At 44.8% G+C, this 27147-nt stretch overlaps 1 protein-coding gene across 2 annotated transcripts in view; it reads left to right on the top strand.

Annotated features, from left to right (window-relative positions):
- LOC135896096 (ferredoxin-fold anticodon-binding domain-containing protein 1 homolog) overlaps window positions 1–26942 on the top strand; it is a 151254-nt gene extending 124312 nt beyond the window's left edge. For both annotated transcript variants that reach the window (XM_065424433.2, XM_070541364.1), the window contains exons 4-5: window positions 5530–5661; window positions 25702–26942. In XM_065424433.2, the coding sequence (XP_065280505.1) occupies window positions 5530–5661; window positions 25702–26665 (1096 nt within the window). In that variant the 3' untranslated portion in view covers window positions 26666–26942. The remainder of the gene's footprint in view (window positions 1–5529; window positions 5662–25701) is intronic.
- Window positions 26943–27147: the final 205 nt, after the last annotated feature.

Here is a 27147-nt window from a genome sequence, read left to right as displayed (position 1 = left end):
TTGGCGCGCAGCGATGCATGGACAGACGGAGTGATGACTTTTCTTGACCGAACTTTTTGCGTAGCAGCGCTGGCTGCTATGGAACAGAGTGGTCTGGTTGAGAGCCTGCGTTCTGGCCACCTGTGTGTATACATAGCGTACAATTGGTTGAAGCGAAGTTCTGTTTGGAAACGCACTGTCGCCGATGTGTTTGGGCTCTTAAAGTGCAGGAAATAAGCCCCGGTAATGGGCGAATGCTTGGAAATCAGATGTCTTCGTGATATGTACAGTATTGTTTGGGATGAGTCGGATATTTTCCACGCCATGTACTGTATGTAAAAGTGAATTGCTTTTGTTTGTAATGCTGCCCATATTCACCACTTGCGCATGTTTCGTTTCTACACTCATTATTCCTATAAGGTCTTAATCCCAAAATGACACATGCTTGTAATCTACTAGGTTCAGCTGATGTCGTCCGGCGGAACTTTGTACTGGAACTGCTGCTGCTTACCTGGTGTCACAACGTTGGATGAATGCACAAGAAGCCTGGAACAAGCGTTTATATAGTTGGAATAAACATTTTCTTATTTCACAAGGCGTCTTGCGTCTTCTTTATGAAATTGCACGTGACACATATTCGATGGAGGCTTGTAAAAATCATTCGCAATCATTTTTACTTCACAATAAAACACTTCCACACCAAGATCGTGTGCGGTTGAGCAGCGGAAGCAAGAGAGAGAAAAACTGCGCACCGATGAGCGCAGCTGGTGTGAAAGCTAGCGTTCAAGACGCGCACGCCCGAAACCGATACTGGAAGTGCGGTTCAGGCATTAATGCGCAGTCAATTCGGCCGCTGGGCTCAGGCAATGGTTGAGTGGACCAAACGTGGTTCTCCGGCTGAGGCATGGAAAAATTGTGCGAGGGCACTGCGAGCGAACTGCATTGGGGCACGGTTCGCAGCACATTCGACGTAATTTCGCTGCACGTGCTGAGACCGATCGCGTGCCTGTATAATGGTGCTTTATTTCAAGTGCAAATTTATATTGACACCTTTTTGCTACGTATACATATTTGAGGCATGGGTTATACAACATGACGTCTTCAATTTTGCTGTCATTGTCAAGTGAGTCATCTGCTAGTGCGCACGCATTCATTGTGCGGGCCATCGTGGACGGCCAGTTTTTCTCGCAGAAAGTCTGTGCAGTAAAACTTTGCATGGTTTTACTTGCTTTGGCGCGTCCGCTGCTCTTGTTGGCCAGTATGAACTGTAGTTTTAGCCAGGTCAACTGCTGTTTTATGCGAAGCATATTACGAGGGCTCAACCCAGCTCCTCAGGCGCGGCGGTGACCATGAAATCACGTGACACCGTGACGTCACGACAGAGGAGAAGTGGCTTTGGCTCAACTCTTGCAAGACGGGCTGGGTGGGAATCGAACCAGGGTCTCCGGAGTGTGGGACGGAGACGCTACCACTGAGCCACGAGTACAACGCTTCAAAGCGGTACAAAAGCGCCTCTAGTGAATGCGGTGTTGCCTTAGAAACGCGCTGTTTCTAAGGCGTGCGTCTCTTGCTCAGGCGCACATTTCGTTGCCGCGCCGAACGCTGCTTTGCTCGACGCTCACCGCGTCCAATGCGGGGCGCGTAGTCGCTGCCCTGTAGCCCATTGTCTTACACCCCTTGGCGGGTCGACGGGAACGCTGTCGCGTTCCACTCTTGAAGGCGAAGAAGTAATGCATGAGTTGTTTCTTCGTCTAGCCGAACCAAATATAGCCAAGCAACAGCAGTTCACCAGGCTAAACAGTGGTTCAACAACTAAAATAAAGGCTAGTATGCTTCGCATCCTGGGCTTAACCTTACCTAAGCCACAGCCATTTTTTTTTAACATTGTTTTCTAAAAGTGACATGTAAGTTTTGCCACAGAAGTTGTCTATCTGCAACATGAAGCTACATAAGAAAGTTTTACTGATATGGTGGTGTCATTTTACGCACCCTTCTTTTGGCAGAATATTGATCAGGGACAATCATCAACAAAAACAATATTATAGTGAAATAAACCAGGTTTATAAACGGCGTGGCGCAAAGAGACGCAAATGACCAATGCACTTCTGTGATGACCAATTATTTTCCTTCCCTCTGTGCAGGATGCTAATAATAAAGAAAAGCCATTCACAAAATGAACAAATGTATGTGTTGTATTAGCGTTAACTACTTGTGGCAATTTATTCCATAGCGAAGTAGCATGAGGAAACAGGGAATATTGGTGCATGCTAAGTTAACTGAATGGTTGCCTAACTGTTGTGTTGTGTATGGTCAAAGCGCATTGGCGGCTCAGTTATGTGACATTCACTCTGTGACTCACTCTGTGACTTTCACTCTGTGACTTTCACTCTGTGACTTTTAAGGTGACCATGGTAAAGCTGATAGATAAATTTTAATCTGGATACCATTGTATGATTATCAAGTTTTTTCATCTTTGCCCTATTCCACAGAACTGACACGCTCGAGAAACATGAATAGGTAGAATAGATAAACCTCAAGGCCAAGTTCTGCACCTTTTATATTTTTTAAATTAAATATTGTTGATACTGACTCCAGATTAGGTCCGCATATTCCACTTTTGGCCTAATGAGAGCTCTGTATGCTGTTAACTTTACAGCAGGTGACGCATGGCATAGTTTTTATTTTATAAATGCCAGCTTTTTCAGTGCGTTACTACAAATATTATCTATATGGGGTTCCCAACCTAAATTACTCGTGAGTGTAACACCCAAATACTTCACCTGCCTAGTTCTTTTTTTACATAAGAATTTTAAATGGTGTAATCAAATTCTAAAGGTTCTTTTCTGTTACTAAATGTTATGCTTGCCGTTTTAGAAGCATTGAGCTTCAAGCCCCATTTATCACACCATGCACTAATTGAATGCAATGCATCATTTAGTTCGACTTGACCAGCATGTTGATTTATGCTGGTATAAAGAACACGATCATCCACAAAAAGTCCGATCTTTACACATAGTTGCCCTGATAAATAGATATCGTAGATATAAACCAAGAACAACAGCGTACCGAGCATCGACCCTTGTGGTACTCCTGAGTGTACATCTAGTGTTTCAAAGATGCAGTCATTAACAGCCACATATTGTTTCCTTGAAGCTAAGCAGCATGCTATCCAGCAAAAAAGAGGTGAGGCGTGCTGACAGGACACAAGAGTGGTGAAGTGGACAACACGAACGCCGGCTATCAACTGAAGGAACACTGAGGGGAAAAAAGAAAGAAGACACAAGACTCATCTGCGCAAGCTCAGGAATGGTATTGCCACATGTCAGTCGGGTACATGTGCCGGTCTACGTGAGAGATAACTGTTAAGGCACTTAATCTCTTCCTTATGTAAAGTAATCGAAGGTTGACTTACGCATGCACTTCCACCATTATAAATATGCCATGCCACTACCATAAGACACACATCTTCATTATTTTGCCTGTACAATATTGCGCATTCATCTAACTCTGACGTGCGGTTACAATCTTGGCAGTGTAGGGAAATATTAGAAGGCGATCCACCCGATCCACCCTTGAACGCCGAGCAGTACGAAACGCCGGCACGCACTACTCGGCATGCGCTACTCGAGCTCAACACTTCGTTGTCACCCTGCACAGTGAATACGGCATTGATATTGTTTTGCACCCGCTTGTGTACATATGACAGTTACCCTTTGTCGCAGAACTGAAAGTTGGGCGAGTTGGTATGAATTCATATGTTCTATATCTTTCCGAAAATAAAACAGTTGTGAGTAAGCACTCGCTTGTCCCCCTTCACTGTGTCCTTGTCAATTGTGCGCTCTAAATATTTCACTATGACTTACCCTTTGTTTTCATTGCTCTTTGTAAAGTGCATATTTTGATTCTTGCAATTTTTATAAATGTGAGTAACAATTAAGAACAGTGAATATAAGATAGTCTTTCTTTTATTTCCTTCTTTAAAGATAAAAAATCTTTAAAGGTAGCCTGTGGCATATATCACAATTCTAATTCATGAGCTGGTCTACTCGAAGCTACATGAACGAAGTAAAAAAACAGCTGTTATCCGTATGTCCATGGAATATCCCACAAACTTAAGAAAATAGGACAAAGAGCAGGTATCGACGTTGTTTTCTCTGCTCCAAAAAAACTGGCCCAGCTTTGTGTCAGAACCAATCCTGCTGCTAAGAAACGTAGTATTTGCAGCATTAATCATAGGAAGAAGTTTACAGGTTGTTCGAAAGGTGTAGTGTATATGATTCCCCTGAAATGTGGTAGGTCTTATATAGGACAGACTGCTAGATTTCTCAACTTTAGGTTACAGGAACACAGCAATAAAGTGCGCAAAAGGCGGGAAGGCTTCCTAGGTGCTCACTGTGCACAATGCGGCTGTGTCCCAATTTTTGAGAAGACGACTATCTTAGCTAGGCATTCTAATGAAAGTACCAGAATTATCATTGAAGCAGCAGCGATTGCCAATGGTGACTCGGTTAGTAAGCCATCAATCGCACTAACAGACAAAGAACTGGTTTTCCTGAGATCGCACATGCGCTCTCGTTCATCTTAGGTAATAAATTCTGAATGCATTCTCATGTCTGGTTGCTGCTTGTAGAGGGTGCTTTTGTCTTGGTGTTTCAGAGTATATACGTTTGTTCCTGAAAATAAAAATCAGTTGGAAGTCAATGCTTGTCTACGTCGTCCTTTTTGTCCTCCGTCTATGTATGCGCTGTAAGTGACGATTTATACCATGGAATACCAACTAGCCCGTACTCAAACCTTGCTACTCGAAGCGGCAGGCAATACTTGCAAAAAAAATTGAGATGCAAAATCGACAAATTAATAAAAAAATCACTAATTAAGGTTTTATCTAATTACATTATGGTCCATATTGCAATTTACAAATTCTAGCCGTGGAGTTCGCAAGGCCACTTGGAACTAATTTTCAAGATGACTTGTTAACAAAGCATCGTTTCATGCACTGAAGCACACAAGTAACTAGAATGCCAATGCATCTCTCCGCAAAGTTCGGGAATTCATATCTCGAAACTGGTGTTGTTCTGAGAATTCATTCCAAGTAGATCCGCCTTGCGAAGTCCACTGCTAGAATTTGAAAATTGCAATATGAATCATAATTAGCTAAAAAGTTAATTAGTGAATTCTTGTTAATTCGTTGATTTTGCATTTCAGTTTTTGTGCTAGTAGTGTTTGCTGCTTTGAGAGACCGGCTCATAAACCAGAATTGAGCTATCTGCCACAGGCAACCTTTCAGATTTTGAAAGTATTCACTGAAACACCCTGTATGTACCATCCAGTAGCATTTCTGCCGTCGGCGTCCCCGTCGCCATCACCGCGAGGTACCGTATAAAGTTCAAGGGCAATAAAATTGTTGCCCCGTGCCGTATGCTGTATGTGCGAGTAAAAGCATGCGAGGGTGAGCCGGCTGTTCATCCACGTTCACATAGTGGAATGGCTCATGAATTTTAAAAAAATATATGCAGGATTCCAACTTACAAGTTTCTCCTTTGTGTGCAGGGGTGGTACCAAAGGCTTCCACACTGAGGGCGCCCTGACACACGTGTTCTGCCTGGTGGGCAGTGCAGTCTTAGTGCTGCCCAGTGCATCTTCCTCATGTGTGGGGCAGAACATCGTGGCCAGTCGACTCTGGTATGATTGAGCACATACTATGGAGTGCACCAGTGCAGGACAGTGTCCCATCGTTTCTCTCCTGCGTCATCCATGTGCATCAAATATTTCCGCAGCACTTCATTTGCTGCACTATTTGACTGTTTTTCATCCCTGTCCCCAACAGACCACCTGCATTAATTGACCTGCGCAACTTGACTTGATAACTGCAACTCGGCTACCCCCATGTACTAACATTGTGCCTATCAAGTCTCGTTCCATCACTTATTTCACACTTCTTAGCTGTTAAATGACATCCTCCACATCATGGCCCCTATGCACTGGCAGATTGCTGCATACTTTTCTTTCCAGGGTATTGGTGAGCTGTAAGTTGCTTATCATAAGACTGTTTGGAAATGTTACGACACACTGTGACAATGTGGTTGCCCAGGTACTCCTGCACAGGCTCCACTCATAAACTCTTGTTCCTGTGCCAAGCTACAGTTACTGACCGTTTATTCGGACCTCATGGGGACTGCGGAAATGTCCAAATAAACAGGTGTCCGTAAAAGCAGATTAGAAAAAAAAAATTATTTCCACGCACTTATTTGGACTTTGCAGTAGGCTAGAAGAAATCGTGAATGCGCCATTGCACGCCATTCCGTTTACGCGCAATCAGATAAGCCTGAATCTTGAAGAGGGTCGTACGGTCACTATAGGCAGCTGAAAGCGCAGTCACTGCTTGTACATGCTCCGCATGCAACGACAGCATAGCACATGGTGCGTCATCTTCCGACTCTGAGTCATTGTCTGGCGGTGCAGCAGAAACCTTACGAATGATCTCGCCGTCGTTGAGTTCTGCGCATGTCAGTACAGCAGTGTCAGCACCTGTGAAACTGTCAAATAAGACGATGTCCGGAATCGCTGTGCGACCACTGTGCAGGTCTCGGCAGAACATTTTCGGTGTCAGTAGGGAGCACGTCAGAAGGCGACAAATCTTAGGCCTCCTGGCACCCGTTTTCTGGCATTCCCCAGCACAGTCTGCACGGGCAGTGTCGGCGCCATTAGACACTTGATGCGATGTTTCCGTATGCCGCGTTGGATCACTGCAACCTCGACACAGCACACAAAGCAAACACCACCACGCCGTCATGCCGACACCAGTCCCACAAATGAAAAACGTGGCCTACTCGCAGCATCGTGCATGAAGAAAGAAACAAATCAGCTGCTGGATTGTCTTGACATAGCTTACTAAGCTGAGACTGGAACTGCTGTAGCCACTCTACCGAACCAGGCAGAAATGATGATGATGAGCGGGGATTTGCAGTAGTGCCACTTCGTGGGGCAGCAAGGAGGCTCCGTTCAAAACAAAAATGGCCTTCAGCAAGTCAAACCATGCACCAGTCAGAGTCGGTGGTGCTCTCGATCGAGTTGGCTCGAAGATTGTCCGAACTTTCGGCAGTTATAAATTATGGTCTATTGGGAGAATGGCGGGACTGCGAAACAGACCGAATAATCGAGCATGTCCAAATTTTTGGAGTCCGAAAAATCATTCGGCGACAGTATTGCCTTTACTCATGTGCTGAACAAGTGCTCACCTATCAGCAAAAGAAGCCAGCAGTTTTGGATGATGTTGAGTGAGCATGGCCTTGTATAGAACACGCATGGAGAGGAGAAGTGTTAGTCTTCAGCTGAGGTTTACTAATAACGCTGGAACAGACTAAAAACACATGAGAGTACTCGTTTGCTTTATGCTTAGATTAGTATTTTGTGAGCAGAGACATGCGACTAATGGTATCTGATAAACTTCATTTCAAGGCGGCATACGCGAAGAGGGTGCTACTATGTAGTGCATTCTCATCATGATCAGCCTGGCTACGCCCACTGCAGGGCAAAGGCTTCTGCCATACTTCTCCAACTACCCCGGTTATGTGCTAATTGTGGCCATGTTGTCCCTGCAAACTTCTTAATCTTATCCGCCCACCTAACTTTCTGCCGCCCCCTGCTACAGTAGAGGGAGATACAGGGAGAAGCAGTAGAAGCAGTACAGGGAGATCTGTGCTGGGCATCATTCGAAGCACGGGAAGCTCAGAGTAAAATCCTATACGAAAAACGTCTGAGGAAATTGGATGATAACAGGTGGGCAGCTAAGGTGTTTAAATACCTATACAGAAAGAGCGTTGACTCACAATGGCGGAAAAGAACTGGGAAGCTAACCAGTAAGTATGCCAGACACGAGGACGAAAAAGGACAGAGCATTAAACGACAGGTTAAAAATGCGGAAGGTAAAAATTGGATAAATTCAATAGAAAAGAAGCATAGTGTAGAACTATATCGATACTGGAAAAAGCAGATCAGGAAGGAAGCGTTTTATGATAACTCAAGAGGCAGTACTCTTTGAAGCTAGATCAGGATGTCTTAGAACGCGGAGCTATAAAAAGAAATTTAACGAAGAAGAAAACACATGTACTGTGTGTGGTAAATATGTAGAAACAATGGAACACTTCATACTAGAATGTGACGGTATCAATCCCGATGTCGATGCGGCCACAGTCACCCTTCCTGAGGCCCTAGGGTTCAGAGATAATGATAGTCATGTAAATAAATGTGCGGTGGAAATTCGCAAAAGGCGATTGGAGGATTGGTGGCTCAAAAGCAGAGAGGTGACATAAGGTTAAAAGGGTAAGAAGACGTATTTAAAGAAAATCGAGAAATTCAATAACACACAACACATATAAAAATAAAAGGCAAAATAAAAATCTGAGCATGGTGGCAACTGCCATCGCCCCGTTTCAAAGGGGACGCTCCTACCTTCCATCCATCCATGTACGGAACGTACGGCGCAGTGCCAGCGCGGCACGCTGATATTTTGATAATCGTTTTCTGTTGCAATCAAATAGACGTGCAAATGCTCGGCGGGTGTTAAGATGCATCCCTGAAACTCACTTCATATAAGAGATGAATTGTATGTGCACTCCTAGCGCATCTCAACGCCCATTAGACGCATTTATTAACCTGACAGCAAAGGTTTTGCAGACACAGAAGTAATGGCGTAAAGCCGTCAAATTTGTTTTGAGCCACGTTGCCACGTAACCAGAAATTATTCTAACGGAAAAGTCGGATGCAAATAACGCCGTAGTAAAGGACATCGAATTGAATTAAACCAGCTCGGATTCAAGGCGCACACATTTTCTTTTGCGGTTCGCATTCATAAAAAAGCGGCCGCGGTATCTGCGACCCAACGTCAGACGCTTAGTTCCTCAGCCGCTGTTGTAGAAGAGAAGGCAAAACAACATGCACGTACATAGTCCAAAGCCAAAGAGCTTCCCTGCTTGGCATTTACCTTCTTTCGCGATAAACATTTGTCCCTCGTTCTGTTTCGCGAGCCCCCCGCAACTACATAAGTTTATTCGTGATTTTTTTTAATTTACGTCATGAAGTGTTCCCGAACGTCAGGCTCATGTGCGAGTATAAGACACACCGACACCCTACATTTCTATGGAAGGTATAAAACAGGTAGGAAAGACGCCAAGTAAAAGGGATCTCTGCAAAACTACACACAGTGTGCCAAAACACAGAAAAACAGTGCAAGTACATTCCTACCCAAACAATGGAGACCTACAGCGGAAATAATATGTGCAAATAAATTACTTAATTCATCTTTAATTATATTAACATAATTAGCTTTTTGAATGCACCAGAAAAAGTTGTGCATTCAGATGAAAAAGACAAAGAAGGGTCAGCATACATATGTTGCACCAGCCTGCTAAGAACAGTATAGCTAACTTTAAAGTGCAATTTCTTTTTTCGTCATGCTTCTCTTCACTGATTAACACCTTTTACGTAAAAGTGCAGCCTTGTTAGGACACAAAAACGCAGAACTGCTGATGTGAAATCATCAGCGTGTAATTTGCAGCATATATGGCATAGCCAAATTTAAAGCTTTCACTAGAATCATGACATCAACTATGCTGTCACTGCAAAGCTCCTCATTGCTGAAGAAGGTTCTAAATATATTCCCTCAAGTTTCTTTATTGCTTTGAAAAGCAACTTGGAGGGATACAGCAATCCTCCCCTGTCACCAATTTCGTGAATTTTGAGACTGCTACTGACACTACAGTTCTCCAAAAGAAGAGAGCGGCAGTTCTCAAATTTCTTGCGAGCAAAAAATTTCTGCGTGACATACCCTGCCATATATAACGGATGAGGCGGTCACCGCTCCATTCCTCCACATAAGCCCAGTGCTGGAGTATTGTTTAGCCTTTGCTCTACCAGCGTCAGATTTCCAGCTTACGCCCAAAAAATAGCAATTCTTTTGCATGTGACTCCCAACGAGACAGAGACTCGAGGAATTCCTTCAGAGCCCTTCAGAGTAAGCACATGGCAAGCACGCTGCAACTGGCCGCAACACACGGAGAACGCGTCTGTACAGCTACAGTGCACTAGAGTAGGGGCAGTGTGTTCAGACGGCGGAGGATGCATGCGGCGGCGCTGCAGTCGCACGGGCTGTACGGACTCGTTCTCCGTGCATTGCGGCCGGTTGCAGCGTGCTTGCCCTGTAGCACTGTGAAGAAATTTCTCGAGTTTCTGTCGCGCTAGGAGTCGCGTGCAAAATGACTTGGCGGCTTCTTGAGCCCGTCGACGGTATATGGGCTCCGTCCGACATTGTGCAGCACTTTGACTGCCAGAATATTTGGAAGGAGCGGGTTGTAAATATCTATTGACCCTATTGACATCTAGATTAGGCGAAATTTGAGAACTTTGGTATTGTGAGGTAGTCGTGCGGATCCAACGATCACTCAACGCCGTCTCAATGTTTTATTGTCCTGAATTGCCTGTCTTTTCATAACTTGGCGAAGGCAATGCAAACAGTGAACACAGAGGCCAGCGAAGACTTGGTATCGCTACTTCACTTCACTTACCTGGTATTCTGGCAAGGAACGGGACGTTGCGTCACTTCATGAGTTAGTTGAAGCTAGAAATCTGACGCTTGTAAAGCAAAGGCTAAACGTACAGTGCTCCGCTAGAGCACTGGGCTTACGTGAAGGAAGGGATCGAGCGATGACCGACTCATCCATAATATGGCAAGGTATATCGCACAAAAATTTTTTACTCGCAACAAATGTGAGGACTGCCGCTCTCTTCTTTAGCAGAACTTTAATGTCAGTAGCATAGTCTCAAAATTCACGAAATTTGTGACAAGGGAGGCTTGCTGTATTCCTCCAAGTTGCTTTTTGAAGCAACTTAAAGAAACGAAACGAAACGTAAAGAAACTTGAGGGTATATTTACAACCTTCTTCAGCCAAAAGGAGCTTTGCAGCTGCGGCATATAATCGATGTCATGATTCTATTGAAAGCTAAGTTTGCCTATGCCGTACGCTGCAAGTTGCATGCTGATGATTTCGCATGAGCAGTTGTGTGCTTTTTTGTTAAAAGTCTTAACGTCGAGAGAAGCACAACGAAAAAGGAAATTACACTTGAAAGTTAGCCACTGTTCTTAGCAGGCTGGTGCAACATGCATGCTGACACTTCTTCGTGTTTTTTTATCTAACTGCACAACTTCTTCTGGTGCATTCAAAAAGCTAATTTTGTTAATACTATTCAGAAATGAATTAAGGAATTCTGTTAGGCATATTAATTCCGCTGTAAGTCTCCATTGTTTGGGTACTCACATTGTTTTTCTGTGTTTTCGCATACTGTGTCTAGTTTTTCATGGATCCCTTTTACTTGGCGCCTTTACCTGTTTGATTCCTTTCATAGAAATATAGGATGTCGGTGTGCCTCATAATCGCACATAAGCCTGACATGAGCCTGACGGGAGCACTTCATGAGGTAAATAAAAAAAAAATCACGAATAAACGGTATGTGCACATGTAGTCGTTGTGAGGGATTCGCGAAACAGAATGAAAAAACGAGGGACAAATGTTTATCGCGAAAGAGGCTAAATGCCAAGCAGGGAAGGTCGATCTCCATGGCTTTGGGCTACGCTATATATATATATATATATATATATATATATATATATATATATATATATATATATATATATATATATATATATATATATATGTTTTGTCTTGTCTTCTACAACAGCGGCTGAGGAACTAAGCGCTTGATGTTGGGTCGCGGGCACTTGTTTTCTTAATGAGAACCGCAAAAAAAAATAAAAAATGTGTGACTCCGAATTGCATCAAATCAATTGGAAGCCTTTACTACGGTGCTACTCCCAGCACGAGTGTTGCTTGCGGATATTAAACTCGTTAATCAATCAGTTTTATTTTTCCGTCCAAATAATATCTGGTTACATGGTAACGTGGCTCAAAACAGATTTAATGGCTTTACGCCACTACGATCGGTCTCTGCAAAACATTTGCTGTCAAGTTAATAAATCCATCTAATGGGCGTTGAGATGGCCTAGGAGTGCACGTATAATTCATCTCTTATGTCAAGTGAGTTTCGGGCATGCATCTTAACATCCGCCGAGCATTTGCACGTCTATTTGACTGCGGCAGAAAATGATTACAATAATAATAATGGGCAGCGCAAGCTCTGCGCCATCGGTTCCGTACAGCCCATGTTTCTGTAGCGCCATCTTGTGCTATCTACATGAAGCGCCTCAGCAGCGAGCCCTTCCTGAACTACAGTGCCTGTTCTAGTGCACTGTAACCTACAGTGTACTAGAACAGTTCTAGTACACTGTACTGTAACCGCGCTCAGATGCTGCCATAGTTGCTAGACTGAGTTTTCTTTCCGGCCATATGCATCATTTTTGAACTATTTTTACGTTGTTAACCAAACAAATGGAATTAATGCCCCAGTATAGAATAGAAATACAATTTTAACAGTCCTGGCACTTTACCTTGGCAATTCATTACAAATATTTTACAATTTATTGTAAGTAATCTCGAAACCAGAAGCCTTTAGCGTTAAACTTCCTTTGGTGAGGCGCTCCTTCCGCAGGGAAGGTGAAAGGGAACCTTTAGAATTCACGGTGGTTTTCCAAGGGCGCCTAACGTTTAGGTAGCATGGAGGACTCGTTGCGGAAGGTAGGGAAACGGTCTAAGATTAGGAGCATTTCAGAATGCGGCCCTTAGTATAGCGTACGCTATACAATTGCGTACGCTTAGAAATAACGGGTCGTCACTGCGCATGCGCTGAACGCTAAATGAAATAGCGGGTGTATGGAACGCAAACGAGTTACCGTTAGCGTTTTTGCGTGGTTTCCGGAAAGCATGGCGGCGGTCCCGGCTGCCCGCTTCGAATTGAACTTGGCGTTGCTTTTGTAACATGCACTTCGTTCGTAGCAAATGATTGTGTAAACGGCTTTCGCTTAGTCTCAGGCCGCTTCGACGACAGAGTATTATGGATAACCTTGTGGTGTTTTCGAGATCGCCTAACGAAAGAAATCGATGGATGGGTGGATGGATGTTATGAGCGTCCCCTTTGGAACGGGGCGGTGGGTTGCGCCACCAAGCTCTTGCTCTTATTCTGCCTAATGTCCTACCTAGGTTAAACAATAAAAAAGGAAAAAAACACTATGAACTACCCCACCCAAAAAGGATGGATGGATGTTATGAGCGTCCCCTGGAACGGGGCAATGGGTTGCAGCACCAAGCTCTCGCCATTATACTGCCTAATTTCCCACCTAGGTTAAACAATGAAAAAAAAAAGACACTATGAATTACCACGGCCAAATTTTCTGATCCCCAATAACGAACTGTGCTTTTGTACGTCTCCGTCTTTTGTCGTTTCCCTACTTTTCTTCCACCAATCCTCCAATCGCCTCTTACTAATGCCTATTGCGGATGTTTGCTTTACCATTGCTCCCGCTGAACACAAGGGATTCAAGGAGGCCACTGGTGCCTAAATCGAACGCTGGGTAGACGTCTTCACATTCTAATAAAACATGCTGCGTCGTTTCCCTAGCTTTACCGCAGCAAGCACATGCTTCTTCCTTCTTATATCTCGCTTTATAGGTGTGTGTTCTAAGGCATCCCGATCTCGCTTCGAAAAGTCATGAGCTTCGCTTTGAGTTATCATAAATGGTCTCTTTTCTGATTTCGTTTTTTTTTCCTCTTAAGTAGCTACTCATGGCAGGTTTCTTTTCCATTGCCGCCACCCATGAGATTATTTCAGCTTTTCTGCTTGAACTTCTTTGTTGCTGTGTTGCCCACCCTACAGGCCGCATACTTGCTGGTAAGCTTCCTAGTTCTTTTCCTCCACTGTGAATCAATGTTTATCCTGTACAGATACCTGAACACTCTCCCAGCCCATTTACTTTCTTCCATATTCTTCAGCCGTTCTTCATATTCAATTTTAATGCAAGCTTCCCTCACTTCAAAACTAGTCCAACCCATATCACCCAGCACAGCTTCATTTGTAGTCTTCCCGCGAGCGCCCAATGCGAGGCGACCCACTGACCTTTGGTTCCCGTCGAGTCCTGATTGTACCCCTGATTTAAAGCAAACAACCGCATTTCCAAAAGTAAGTCCGGCAACCATAGCACCTTTCCACATACCTCGGAGGACCTCGTACCTATTGTATCCCATAGTGCTCTGTGCTTCATTATGGCTGCATTTCTCTTCCCCTCTATATTTATGTTTTTTTCCTGTGTTTCCATATATCCACTGCCTTCGTTTATTCATATACCAAGGTATTTGTATTCTGTCACCCGAGGTATTTCTTGGCCCTGTATCTCCACTGCCTGTTCACTGTTTTCTTTGAATACCATAACACCTGAGTTTCTAACACTAAATTTCAAACCTATATTGTTGCCTTCCTGTCCACAGATATTAGCCAGACGTTGCAAATCGCTTTGCTTGTTAGCTTGCAACACAATGTCGTCCGCATAAAATAAACCTGGGAGTTGCTGTTCTACTACTGTACCCGCCTGTTTGCATAAGAGATTAAACCCGATATTACTTCCTTCTAGCGCCTTCTCCATCCTCACCATGTACATCATAAACAGCAGCGGGGATAAAGGGCACCCCTGCCTGAGTCCCTTGTTATGAACTTTCTGCTCGCTCCTCACCCCTTCCCATTCAACGCAAACGGTATTTTCAAGGTAAATATTTCTCAAAATCTGTAGACAGTCGTTACCTAAGCCTTCCCCTTCCAGAATATCCCACAATATGTTGCGGTCCAAGTTGTCGTAGGCTCCTGTGATGTCTAAAAAGGCCACACACAACGGTCTGCTTTCTGCTTTTGATATTTCAATATGTACACTGAGTAACAACAAACAAGTTATCATTCGAACACCTACCTATTCTGAAGCCATTCTGAAGCTCTCCCAAAATGCCATTATTCTCTGCCCGTACTTTAAGCTTTAATTTGACTGCCTGCATTGCTAGCCTGTATATTACCGATGTAATGTTCAACGGTCTATACGAGGGAATCCTGTCTTTCCCCCCTTACCTTTATAAATAAATTCATTCTACTTTGTCGCCAACTGTCTGGTATTCGTCTATCTTTTAAAGTTTTTTCCACTGCTTTCACCAGAGCTTCCTTACTTTTGGGTCCCAGTTCATTTATCAGCCTAACGGGAACCTCGTCTAGCCCTGTGGCTTTGCGCTTAGGAATTTTCTCTTCTGCTTTCTTCCAGTTTAAATTTGCCAGCACCAGCTCCTTTACCACTTGGGTCTCTTTCATGCTCTTCTTTTTTCTTCAAATACAACCTCGTCATTGCCTCGGAAAGATTCGGCTGTTACTTTTCGGATGTAATTTATTGCCGCTTCTCCTTCCAGTCTGTTTTCATCTTCGTCTAGGATATGTTGTTGTATTGTTGTTGACTTTCTGCTTAATAATTTTATGTGTTTCCAAAATATTCTTGGTGCTGCCTTCATTTCCTCACGTATTTCTGACAACCAACGTTCACATTCACCTTTTAATTTTGCTTGCATCAGTGCTTGAACCATAGACTTTTTCTCCCGGTATATTTCCCATTTACTGGTTACTTCATCCCGCGGCAACTGCGCCTTCTTTGCCTGCCTGTGCTCTCAATATGCTTTCTGCCGTTCAACGATCGGCCCTCGTATCTCCTTGTTCTACCAGCTTTTCGGTTTCTTTTTTCCTTCGAACGAACATGTTGTTTCTCTTTCCGTGTGTCTGTCGTTATTACACTTAGAAGCTCACCGTATTCCCACTCTTTACTTTGCCATTTGCCAAGTTCTTCCTCAACTCTAGTGACTGTATTTGCTATTTGTTCAGCGTTGAAATTCGGACTGGCCATTTTGCTCTCCTTGCTCTCTTTCCCAACTGCATATCCCATTTTCAAATCGATGCGCTTATGGTCACTCCCTATGCTGCTAAACCCTTCCTCATTGATCACCATTTCTCTCAACTTATTATGAATTCCTTCTGTCATCGGACAGTAATCAATGGTCGATTGCCGGTTTCTCACTTCCCATGTGATCTGTACTTCACACTTAGGCCTTGTATTCACGATAACGAGGTTATGTTGCTCACAGAGGTCTAGCATTGATTTCCCGTTATTGTCGGTATAGCCATCTAAATCCCGTATGTGGGCATTCATGTCACCTAATTGGACAATTTCAGCACCATTCCTGGAACCCGTAATATCAGCGCTTATGCATTCCACTAACTCTTTATTCTTCTCTGTGCAATTTTTTCCGGTCCACAAATACGTAACGCTCAGCCAGGTTTATTTCCCACTCATTGTACTGGGTAACCAAAGATGCTCTTGACATTTTGAATTTACTCTTTTCTATTTGGCTCCCTGATGGATGAGCATTCCGACTCCCCCTCCCTTTCTTTCTGACTTAGTTCTGTTGCACCCTTCCCAAACATATTTCTCAATAACTGGCGGCTCTTCTGAGTCTCTAAGGTGCGTTTCTGTAACCACATACACCCTTATTTGTTCTCTGCGTAACTGCTCCTCAATCTCTGCCCACTTTTCCTTTCTTCTGCCACCCTGCATGTTTATGTAGCCTATTGCATGGCGAGCTTTTTTTCTTGCTTTCCTCCTTTTTCTGTTATCGACGGCGATGCTCTTCTGATGTTCCCCTTGGGGACTTTCTTCATTACTATCTACTCTGACCTCCTGAGCACCCGCGGGCCCCCTAAAGATGCGACAGCGTGACCACCAAGTCGTCAGCCCACTTCTCATGCCAGCCTGTAATTGAAGTGGATCCCGTCTCGTTTAAAACCACCACAACTTCTCACTTCCCTGTTTAGTTCGACATCCTCGAAGCCTTTCACTTGGCTCATTTTCCATATTGCCTCATTAGCAGCCACTACGGCTCTTTGTACGTGGCTGTCACGTACAGGCACCTCCGGCACCGTGCACACTACGATCTGCACCTGAGGGGATAGCTCGCGCAAGTCGTCCACCCCCGTCGCCATGCGCTGGGCTCGTCCTGGCCCTTTACTGTTTAGGACGTCATTTAGCCCACCTGCTACTATCACAAGGTTGCGCACGTGGGCATTTTCCGCGAGCTTTTCTTTTGCTCGCTTCATGTCGAACCCAGTGTCCGCCCTGGAAATGTCAAAATGAGTTCAAAAGATGGGGCGCTTGTCCTGTGTCGTTCTCCCCACTTGTGATCGTCTTTCTTGGTGCTGTACCTTCCTATTCAAGCACCACTCTTCTGTCGCCTTTCACCCTCTCCACAATTGCTTTTGAGCACCCAGCCAGGTTTGAGTCGCCAGCCATAATCACCCTTTCACTCTCTCCTACTTCGCCCTGCTTACCTTTGTCCTTTTCCGCGTGATTCGGACTCGAAAGGGGCATTGTCCACTGGGCTCCTGCTTTTCCCGCGTGGCGGCCTCAAGGTTGGTGCCACTCTTTCCAGCTAACCCTTCATCACCGTGCATAAATTCTACGTATTTCGCTGACCCTCCCTCGCCTGTCGCGTCAGGGGTCTGCGTTCTATTGTCACGCACATTCTCGTTCACAATGGTGGCCCTGTTAAGATTTTCCTCGACTGCTTCAAGTCTCTTTTCAACTTCTTTCCGTGCATCACGCTCCCTGTTTAGCTCATTTTTGAGCTCTTGCACCTGTTTGAGAAGCTCTTCCTGGAACGCCTCCATTTTCTGCAGCCTAGTATCGACATCACGTGTGTGCCGGTTGATTCGATGCGCTCTCCATTCTCATCCGTCTCCTCATCTTCCCTGAGGAACCTCCCGCGCACTACCTGCTTTCCCGTCTTTCTCGTCGTGTATTGCCCGGCTTTTTGCAAAACATTCGAGATGTCAGCGCCACCTATCGCTAAAGTCGGCAAATAGCCGCAACGACGGCATATGGCCTCTCAGATCCGAAGATCTCCCTCGCCAACTAAAACTGCAAAAAAACGTGCGCTGGTTAGCGTACGCTACTCTACAGCGTGTAGCGTACGCTAACTAAAACTGTCTAATAGAGAGTTTTAGAATAGGGGCCCCAAAGAGCTCTGCATGTGTTAGCCTTGGGGCACGCGGCAGTGAAGAGCTTTAGAATAGGGCTTTGCGTTTGCGGATAGCGTCTTGTGCTGACAGCGCCACTACGGCGTCAAAGAAAAGCTATTAGAAATAATTAAGTTAAGTATACAATTTTATGATAGGAATAGTAATTTTGACTGGCGTGTATTCGGGTTTAATTACAATTTAGATATTATCCTGTAAGCAGCAAACAATTAGTTACCCTTAGTTTTGAGCAAACCAACTTTACGTGCCTTAACCAGCCAAGCTTAGCCGTGTTAGGCCTACGAGCCATAAAATCCACAAGCGAATTCGGAATCAGCGGCGTCTAATGAATCAATCTTCATAACAGATGCTAGTTGAGCGAAAGCGATAACCGCAGTCACATCTAGCTTGCGAACTTCACGCGTTACCACGAATCGAATCCAGTTTGGTGCTAGGTTAAACCCACGGAGGAAGGGAACTAAGGAGAGGCCCTGACGTCACTCTTTGTGAAGCAAAAGTGAAGCCGGAAGTTGGCGTTGCTCATGGCGATGCTCCGCCTTTTGTGCCACCCTCCTCTCTTGTTTACATCTGTTGCGAAACCACGCCGCGCTGCGCCTGGTTTCGCGCGCAGAGCACGGTGCAGGTAACACAGCGCAACAAGACACGGTGACTAATGCAGATCCGCCCGCACAGCGCCTTTGCCACGGCACGAAACCTACCAGAGCAACACGTGTGAGCGCTCAAAATCAGAACAACGACGCCATTGTGGCCCAAAAATCGTGGCCATACAGGAAAAAAAATAAAAAGCAGCAGCGGGCGGAGGGGGTAGGGCCTCTCCTTTCGACGGGTGCCGCCATGTTTGTTGACGCAAAGCTTTTGGGGCCGCTATTTGGGCCTCCGCTAAATAGGTGAAATAGCGTTCCCAAACAAATGCAAAACCCAAACGCAGTTTGCGTCTCGCGCATGCGCAGTGGCTTCGACGCTATTTTTTGGGGGCCCCAAAACGCCTTGGGTGCTGTTTTGCCATACCACGTGCTTATCATCGAGGCGACGGGAGCTGCCATGCTACGTGCCCACATCGACGCGACGAGAGCTCCCACTTCTCCGCGATGAATCAAGAATTCAACACGAGAGGGGACTTCAAGAAGCACCCAGCCATCTCCGCGAAGAATTAAGAATTCGATGCGGGTGACGTCATCATCCGCACCGCCGGGTTCCTGCCGACGATGAGTCGCCAAACTGGTTTCTGCCGATGGGGAGGAGAACCGGCCCATTCTGATGCGAGAATCGCTTCCAGCCGCCCAGTCTGTCTGTTGAGCTCTTACAGCTATTATGTGCCAAGTTACCGCACGGTAAGTGCGGTCGAATTGTACCAGAGGGGGCCGGGCTTAGTCAAGCTGCAGTAATGCACCTTTTTCCCGCCACCCCCTTTCTCTTTTTGTTGAGAGATGAAGTAAAACTTTGATTTGATTTGAATACCGTACCGGTCGAGGACTGCGCATGTGCGTACTTCACCATGCGGAAAGACTTTCCGTACAGCATACTAGACGGAGTCGGTAAGGCTCGGCTCGCGCCGTGTTTTGCGAGTAGAGCCGCACCAAGCAGAAACAGTGAGAAACTGGCATCGGCCACAGAGTCCACGTCGCGCATGGCCACGTCTCGCTTTTTTCACCATGATACGACAAAGGCAAAAGTTCATTTCTGCGGCGCGACGAAGTTACAGTGTACTAGAATACTAGAATTGCTTCTAGTTTACTGTCAAGAAGTGGCAACAAGTATAACAGTGGCTTTAAAAGAACCAGGTTGGCAGCGCCATCTAGTGATGCAGAGTTTACTTAGAGGGGATGCAGAGTTTTTATTGCAGTAACTAACTATATTTGACTTGTCTGCTGGTGTAAAGTGTCAGCAGCGGTGCAATTTACAAGAAACAAACCTTTTTTATGTATTGATTAGATAAGAACACCTATGTAACAAGAGGTTTCACGTGTTGCATTACGAAGTGTCACAAGGTGTCGCTACCGGCCTTGTGACCGGGTCTACGTTTGCCATAGCCGGGCACTTCTGTAAAAAAATAATGCGTGTATGGGCAAGCTAAAGCTTTCTAGTATTCGTCAAAATGAATATTTCGTGCTAAGCGCATAGTTATTCGTGCTAAGCGCATAGTTATTATTAAATTACCGTGCGCATTGAGTGGCGCAAGCAGCTAAAATGTCTTCGGTCATCGCGGTAGGTTTGTGCGATCTTTGCTCTGTAACGTGCCCGAGTCGGTCCTACGAGCTCTTCAGAGTATGATAAACAAAGCGCGTGCAAATTTTTTTTCCTTCATGCCGCAAAGATAAACCGAACGACATCAGGCGCGGCGGTAGGCGGTAAAGCTACAGTGTACTAGAAGCGTGCAACCAGATGCGGTCGTTCTTAAAGATGGCGCATGCTCGATTTGCAAGCCGGAACTGACGTCACGTTCAACCCATGTATACCGTACCATATACCGCACGTACCGTACCGTTATATGGCACTGCTAAAACTCCCTAATATTGCATAAAGTTTTCTGTTCTTAGTCTGCGGAAAGAGTCCATTCTTTGTCCTCTGCCCCGAAGTCACAATAGCCACTAAGCAACCGCGGCGGGTTACGAGCGACGAAGAATAAAAGTAGTTCAAGTTTAGCGCTTGTCCTTGTCCCTTACTACGTCCTTGCGTTGAATTTCCCGCAGTACATTTATTTCCTCGCAGTATGAACCAACTCGCCCATTAACAAGTATTATTGAACTTTGCATTGCGTAAATGTCAATTGTAGTTGAGTCTGCATAGTTTTACAGTGAAGCTGTATATGACTAGCCGATTCGTCCGTCATTCCGTCTGTCGGTCCCCTCTATGCCGAAAACTCCTCCGGCGCAAACCCCTGCGCACGTGCGAGAAAAAAAAGAAAGGTGCGCGATTAGTCAACACCACCTAGATAGCACAAGGCCAGCCTGGCCCTGACCAAGGCGCTACTTGGCCCGAAATTTTCATTGACAAGGCTGATGTGATGAAAGCGGTGACGCTAAATCACTGTTGCCTACTCGGGAATAGAATACTTAGAAGGTTTTTTTGCGTTTGTAAATGATTGCCTTCTCGATCTCATTTTTGGTGGTGATGTGAATATTAACATGTTGAGCAGTGATCCGTCAAAGGTTAAGCTGGACGTTCTATTAAAATCAAATTGCCTTACAAATGTTATTAATCTTCCAACAAGAGTGACACTGAATACGTCGACATTGATTGATATTTTTGTTACAAATGTAACGCCGGAGAGAATCAGAGCCGGAGTTATCGCGGCTGAGTTGAGTGATCATTGGCCTATTTTTTATGCTGTAGTAAAAAGGTGTTCATGAAAAAAAATTTGCCTGCAAATTTAATACAGCGTATTACGCCGCAAAATCTTTCCTCATTTGTAGACAAACTTTCGTTGGTATCGTGGGACACTGTATAATATTACAGATGCTTCCGCAGCTTACGAAAAATTCCTTAAAATCCCTAAACCTATATATACAGAGAGCTTATCTTTTGTACGCTTAAAACTAAGGAGAAAAATTCGTAAGCCCTGGATAATCTCCGACCTGGCAGCAAAAATTCGGGAGAAAGATACAATGTTTAGCAAATTTATTAAGAAAAGAGATCCAGATGCACTGAAAAAGTTTAAAACTTTCCGTAACAGTTTAGACAAAGAGTTGAAAAGCGCAAGAAAACAGCATTTTAATAATTTATTTACTTCCCTTTCTGGCTGCTCCAATGCTCTCTGGAAGAAGCTGAACTCAGTGTTATAATATAATGTTAAAAACCAATCGGTTCGTGAAATAAAATACAATGCCAGCGAGTTGTCAGAGAAGGCGTTCGCCAATGCTTTCAATGAGCATATTGTGAACACCGCGGGTCAAATGGCAGCAACGAGTGATTTAAAAAATGTTTACTACAATTCGGTTCGGTATTCCTTGACCCTGTCACTGAAGCTGAAGTGGCAGAGGTAATAATAAGCCTAAATAGCAGCAGTGCGTTGGGTGTTGACGGGATGCAAGCGAAGCCTTTGAAACATGCTGCCTCTTTGCTTGCTCCTTGCATACGGTACATATTTAACTTATGCCTCGAACAAGCGATATTTCCACCCCAAATGCAAGTTGCTCGTGTTAAGGTACTCTATAGAAAGGGTGACAAAAATTATATGGGCAATTATCGGCCTGTTTCTATATTGCCCGTGTTTTCAAAGCCCTTTGAAAAAGTAATCTTCAAGGGACTGAAAAAAAAATGGCTGTGGCTTAGGTAAGGTTAAGCCCAGGATGCGAAGCATACTAGCCTTTATTTTAGTTGTTGAACCACTGTTTAGCCTGGTGAACTGCTGTTGCTTGGCTATATTTGGTTCGGCTAGACGAAGAAACAACTCATGCATTACTTCTTCGCCTTCAAGAGTGGAACGCGACAGCGTTCCCGTCGACCCGCCAAGGGGTGTAAGACAATGGGCTACAGGGCAGCGACTACGCGCCCCGCATTGGACGCGGTGAGCGTCGAGCAAAGCAGCGTTCGGCGCGGCAACGAAATGTGCGCCTGAGCAAGAGACGCACGCCTTAGAAACAGCGCGTTTCTAAGGCAACACCGCATTCACTAGAGGCGCTTTTGTACCGCTTTGAAGCGTTGTACTCGTGGCTCAGTGGTAGCGTCTCCGTCCCACACTCCGGAGACCCTGGTTCGATTCCCACCCAGCCCGTCTTGCAAGAGTTGAGCCAAAGCCACTTCTCCTCTGTCGTGACGTCACGGTGTCACGTGATTTCATGGTCACCGCCGCGCCTGAGGAGCTGGGTTGAGCCCTCGTAATATGCTTCGCATAAAATTCGAACAGAAACACAACATCTTAATTGACTGCCAGTATGGTTTCCGTGAAGGCTTGAGCACTGCATCGGCAGTTCTTGCACAAAAAGAGTATACATTAGATCAAATCGAAAAGGAAAATGTAATACTGGGCATTTTTATAGATTTTTCAAGGGCCTTTGATCTTATTATTCATGAACTGCTCATTAGGAAGCTAGAACGATACGGTATGCTAGGTGTTGCTGCTTCTCTAATCCATTCATATTTAAGAAATAGGCAACAAATTGTAGGCATAGAAGGCTTTCACTCGGATCCATTAGCAGTTTCTCGCGGCGTCCCTCAAGGCAGCATCTTGGGACCATTTCTTTTCAATCTTTATCTAAATGACATTGTAAGTATATGTCCAGAAGTAAAATTCGTCATTTACGCAGATGGTACGAGTATATTTTTGTGAGAAAAAAAAATCAACCTAATAGTTCGCAATGCCAACGAAATCCTGGGTAAACATGAAAAGTGGACAGAAGGAAATGCCTTAAAAATAAATGTACGGAAAACAAAGGCAGTCTTATTTCACGCTAGAAACAAGAGGATCAAAGGAATCTGCTGAACTCAACTCCAATTGAAATAGTACCTTCCATTAAAACACTAGGTGTTGTCTTCCACAATACCGTGTCTTGGGACGAGCACATTGATCAGTTAGCAACAAAACTCTCCTATGTAATTGGCCTCATATATCGGAACGCAAGCATACTACCACGCAGTGTAATGATGCTAATTTACAATACATTATTTTGTTCCAGACTTAATTATTGTCACCTAGTTTGGGCCTCTACGATGCAAACCAATCTGCAAAAAATCCATGTCTTGCAAAAAAAAATGGCTGTGGCTTAGGTAAGGTTAAGCCCAGGATGCGAAGCATACTAGCCTTTATTTTAGTTGTTGAACCACTGTTTAGCCTGGTGAACTGCTGTTGCTTGGCTATATTTGGTTCGGTTAGACGAAGAAACAACGCATGCATTACTTCTTCGCCTTCAAGAGTGGAACGCGACAGCGTTCCCGTCGACCCGCCAAGGGGTGTAAGACCATGGGCTACAGGGCAGCGACTACGCGCCCCGCATTGGACGCGGTGAGCGTCGAGCAAAGCAGCGTTCGGCGCGGCAACGAAATGTGCGCCTGAGCAAGAGACGCACGCCTTAGAAACAGCTCGTTTCTAAGGCAACACCGCATTCACTAGAGGCGCTTTTGTACCGCTGTGAAGCATCGTACTCGTGGCTCAGTCTGAGCCCTTATTTCGCAGCTACAACAACATGATGCCAGTAGCAAATATTTATGATTATTTCCTGTACAAGCGATATAAAGAAGAGATAAAAAATAATACCTGTTTCTTGCGTCAGTTAGCAAGGTTGAAATATCACTCTACTACATATAATACGCTAAATTTTGAAACATGGGCAATAATACTTGTAGGACAACATATGGCTTACAAATGTTAAAAAACCGGCTGCCAAGGCTATTGAATACACTACAGAAACAAAATATAGAGCCTGACAAAATTACTTTTGCGGACCTTCGAAAATACTTTAGTGCGTAGAAGAAGAAAACAAAAATGAAACAAGAATAGTATGGTTAGTGTATAATTTTGCTGCACTTTTACTGCGAAGTTATCTGTGCTTTCTGCGGTGCATTTTGTGTGCGATGGTCTCTTGCGGCGTTCTTGTATGGATAAACAGTGTCTTGAAAGCTGAATGTTTGTACTTCATAACCTGTAATTTGTATGACGATGTCTGAATATGGAATGAGCTTTATCTTTTTGTATGCATGGATTTCAGTGAATGCTGACTATAACTCATATATATTATATAACTTTCTGACTGCCACGTGAAGTTGCCAGTGAGGGGGGCCTGCGGCCTTGTCAAGCTGCAATGCGACAGCTTTTTCTGTAGGCCTCCGGCATCGTGTATTTCGGATGCAAATGAAGTTATTATTATTATTATTATTATTATTATTATTATTATTATTATTATTATTATTGTTATTATTATTATTATTATTATCCTCATTAGATTCTGTGGCAGTCGGGCCAGGTAACATGACGTCATGGATCGGAGTGAAAAAGCCTTGTGCTATCTAGGCGGTGTTGGATTAGCTACGCCAGTGTTGACGTCGTTGGCCTCCATTGCAGCCGAGCGCGCACACAGTAGTTTCTCTCCGGCTCCAAAATGCGTAGGCCACGTGTAATATGTACTCATGAGCAGCAGGCAGCCTTCTATCAGCAACGCCGCGAGCAGATCCGGGAACGAGCTCGTCTCCGCCGTGCCGATGCTGCAGCCTGGGCACAAGAACAGGCTTATGCAGCCGAGCGCAAGTAGCAACTGTGCACCGAGGATGTGGCAGCCTATCAAGCCATTGTTTAATGAGCCGTGGGGATTAATTAAGGGATAAACACCGGGGCAGCTTGTTTCAGCTTCGCTGGTTAACTATCTCTACGGAGTCCTTGGGTGGTGATTTTTTATACATTATTGCAAAGTGTCTCGTGCCCTAAAACTAAACCTAAGTTTTAAGAAGTTATGGGGCACATTGATAAATAAGTGCCTCGGAGATTACTCCCTCTTTTCCGTCCTTTTTTGCATCGCATGTGGCATTCCTTTAGCAAAGTGATAAAAATGTGGCCGCATGAAGTCTCAGCCTGTAGTCATCATTAGTTTGACAAGTTATGTTGGGGCACATGCTTTTTTTGTGAAAACAGTCTTCATTTCACTTCATTGTTGATCATTCCATTTTCCAGTGAAGCATCTTTGAATTATTCAATGAAGTGCCACGACTGCTTCACAGTACTGTCATGGTCTTGTGCAGGTCTATGATGGCTACCGACAAAACCCCACTGGGTAGAACTGTGCACCGTCTGGCTAGTGCGCTTGAACTGGATCTTGATAACTTGGTTGCATCTTGGGCTGCCAAAGATGGTGTCGACGATGCCGCTGTGGGGGAGACTGCATGGAGGTGTTACCTGGAGAGATCGCACGCGTGTTCTCCCGTTCATCCACCAGTTGGCCACATTCTCGACATTGATGTGAGGGATCGTTCCAGGATGAAAGATGTCCTGCTTGCACTTCAAGATATTTGTGGAGACACTTTGATGTTTTCTTTCCCAGCTGTGTTTCCGGACAGTGTGAACAAGAGAATGCAGCCAGCGACTGAAGATGACTGCCACGCATACTGTGATGGCCTGCACGTGGCCACATTTCGAGCTCCAGTAAAGTCACCAAGGTCTCCAATGTCTGGTGGCAGTGTTCCCAAAAATTTTATCTCGTCATTAAATCTCACATCTTCCAACTGCAGTTATGAAGAAAATAGCTGTTCACTGCAACCCAATGGGCATAATGTGCTGTCATCTTTAAACTTAGATAATTATAACATTATTAATCTAATTGTGCCTTGCGAGGTAAGCATTCACGTTGAACTACTGTCACTTGCATCCAGTGGCCTCGGTGACTGGCGCCTGCTCCTGCCACGGTCTGCTCCCGAGCCCGGCCCATTATATCCGACCGCTTCGTTCACGCATGATATCAGCTTCTGGTTGGGCGAGGGGTTCAATGAAAAGAACCTCTTGGCGCTGATTTACGACACAGCGGGTGACTTGCTTCGAAGCATGGAACTTGTCGATGATTACGTGGACGCCAAAACTGGACGCCGCAGTCGATGCTACAGACTTTGTTACCAGTCCCTGTGGAAAGCCCTGAGCCAAGAAACTGCGCGAGATTTTCATTTGGCACTGGGCGTTGCTGTCAGCCACGTGATTCCTGTGGAAGTCAGGTGACTGGATGAAATTAATGTTTTTCACTTGCCACTGTGATTTCCCGACTGGCTGAAGAGTACAGGCCACAGGTGCACATGTCCAAGTACTCTACAATAAATACTCCACTGACCTCAAAGCTTGTTCGATTCTCGGAACATTACTTGAACTGGCTTAACAGGACATGTTTGGCAAATTGATTTACGACCATGTTTTCCGGTGCATAAGCTAGATGTGGTTTTCTTACAATATTTTCGTCGGTGCGTTTTATATGGTGCAAATAAAATATGAAATGTGCTGAGGGCGGCAGGTGTTAAATGGCACCACTCGGAGCACGCGTGCTTGCTGACCCGCGCAAGCTCGCTTTCCACGCTCCTGTGGATGCGCAGATATCGCGAAACATGTATAAGATGTGGTTTTCTTACATTTTCGTCGGTGCGTCTTATATTGACACGTGTACTTATCTTTATCGGACGACCACGTTTCGTCGCTTAACAAATGTTATC

The sequence above is a fragment of the Dermacentor albipictus genome, chromosome 6 (assembly GCF_038994185.2).
Source record: "Dermacentor albipictus isolate Rhodes 1998 colony chromosome 6, USDA_Dalb.pri_finalv2, whole genome shotgun sequence".
NCBI classification, from domain to species: domain Eukaryota; kingdom Metazoa; phylum Arthropoda; class Arachnida; order Ixodida; family Ixodidae; genus Dermacentor; species Dermacentor albipictus.
Note: the sequence above shows the minus strand (reverse complement) of the source record. Positions and strands in the feature narration are given on the sequence as shown.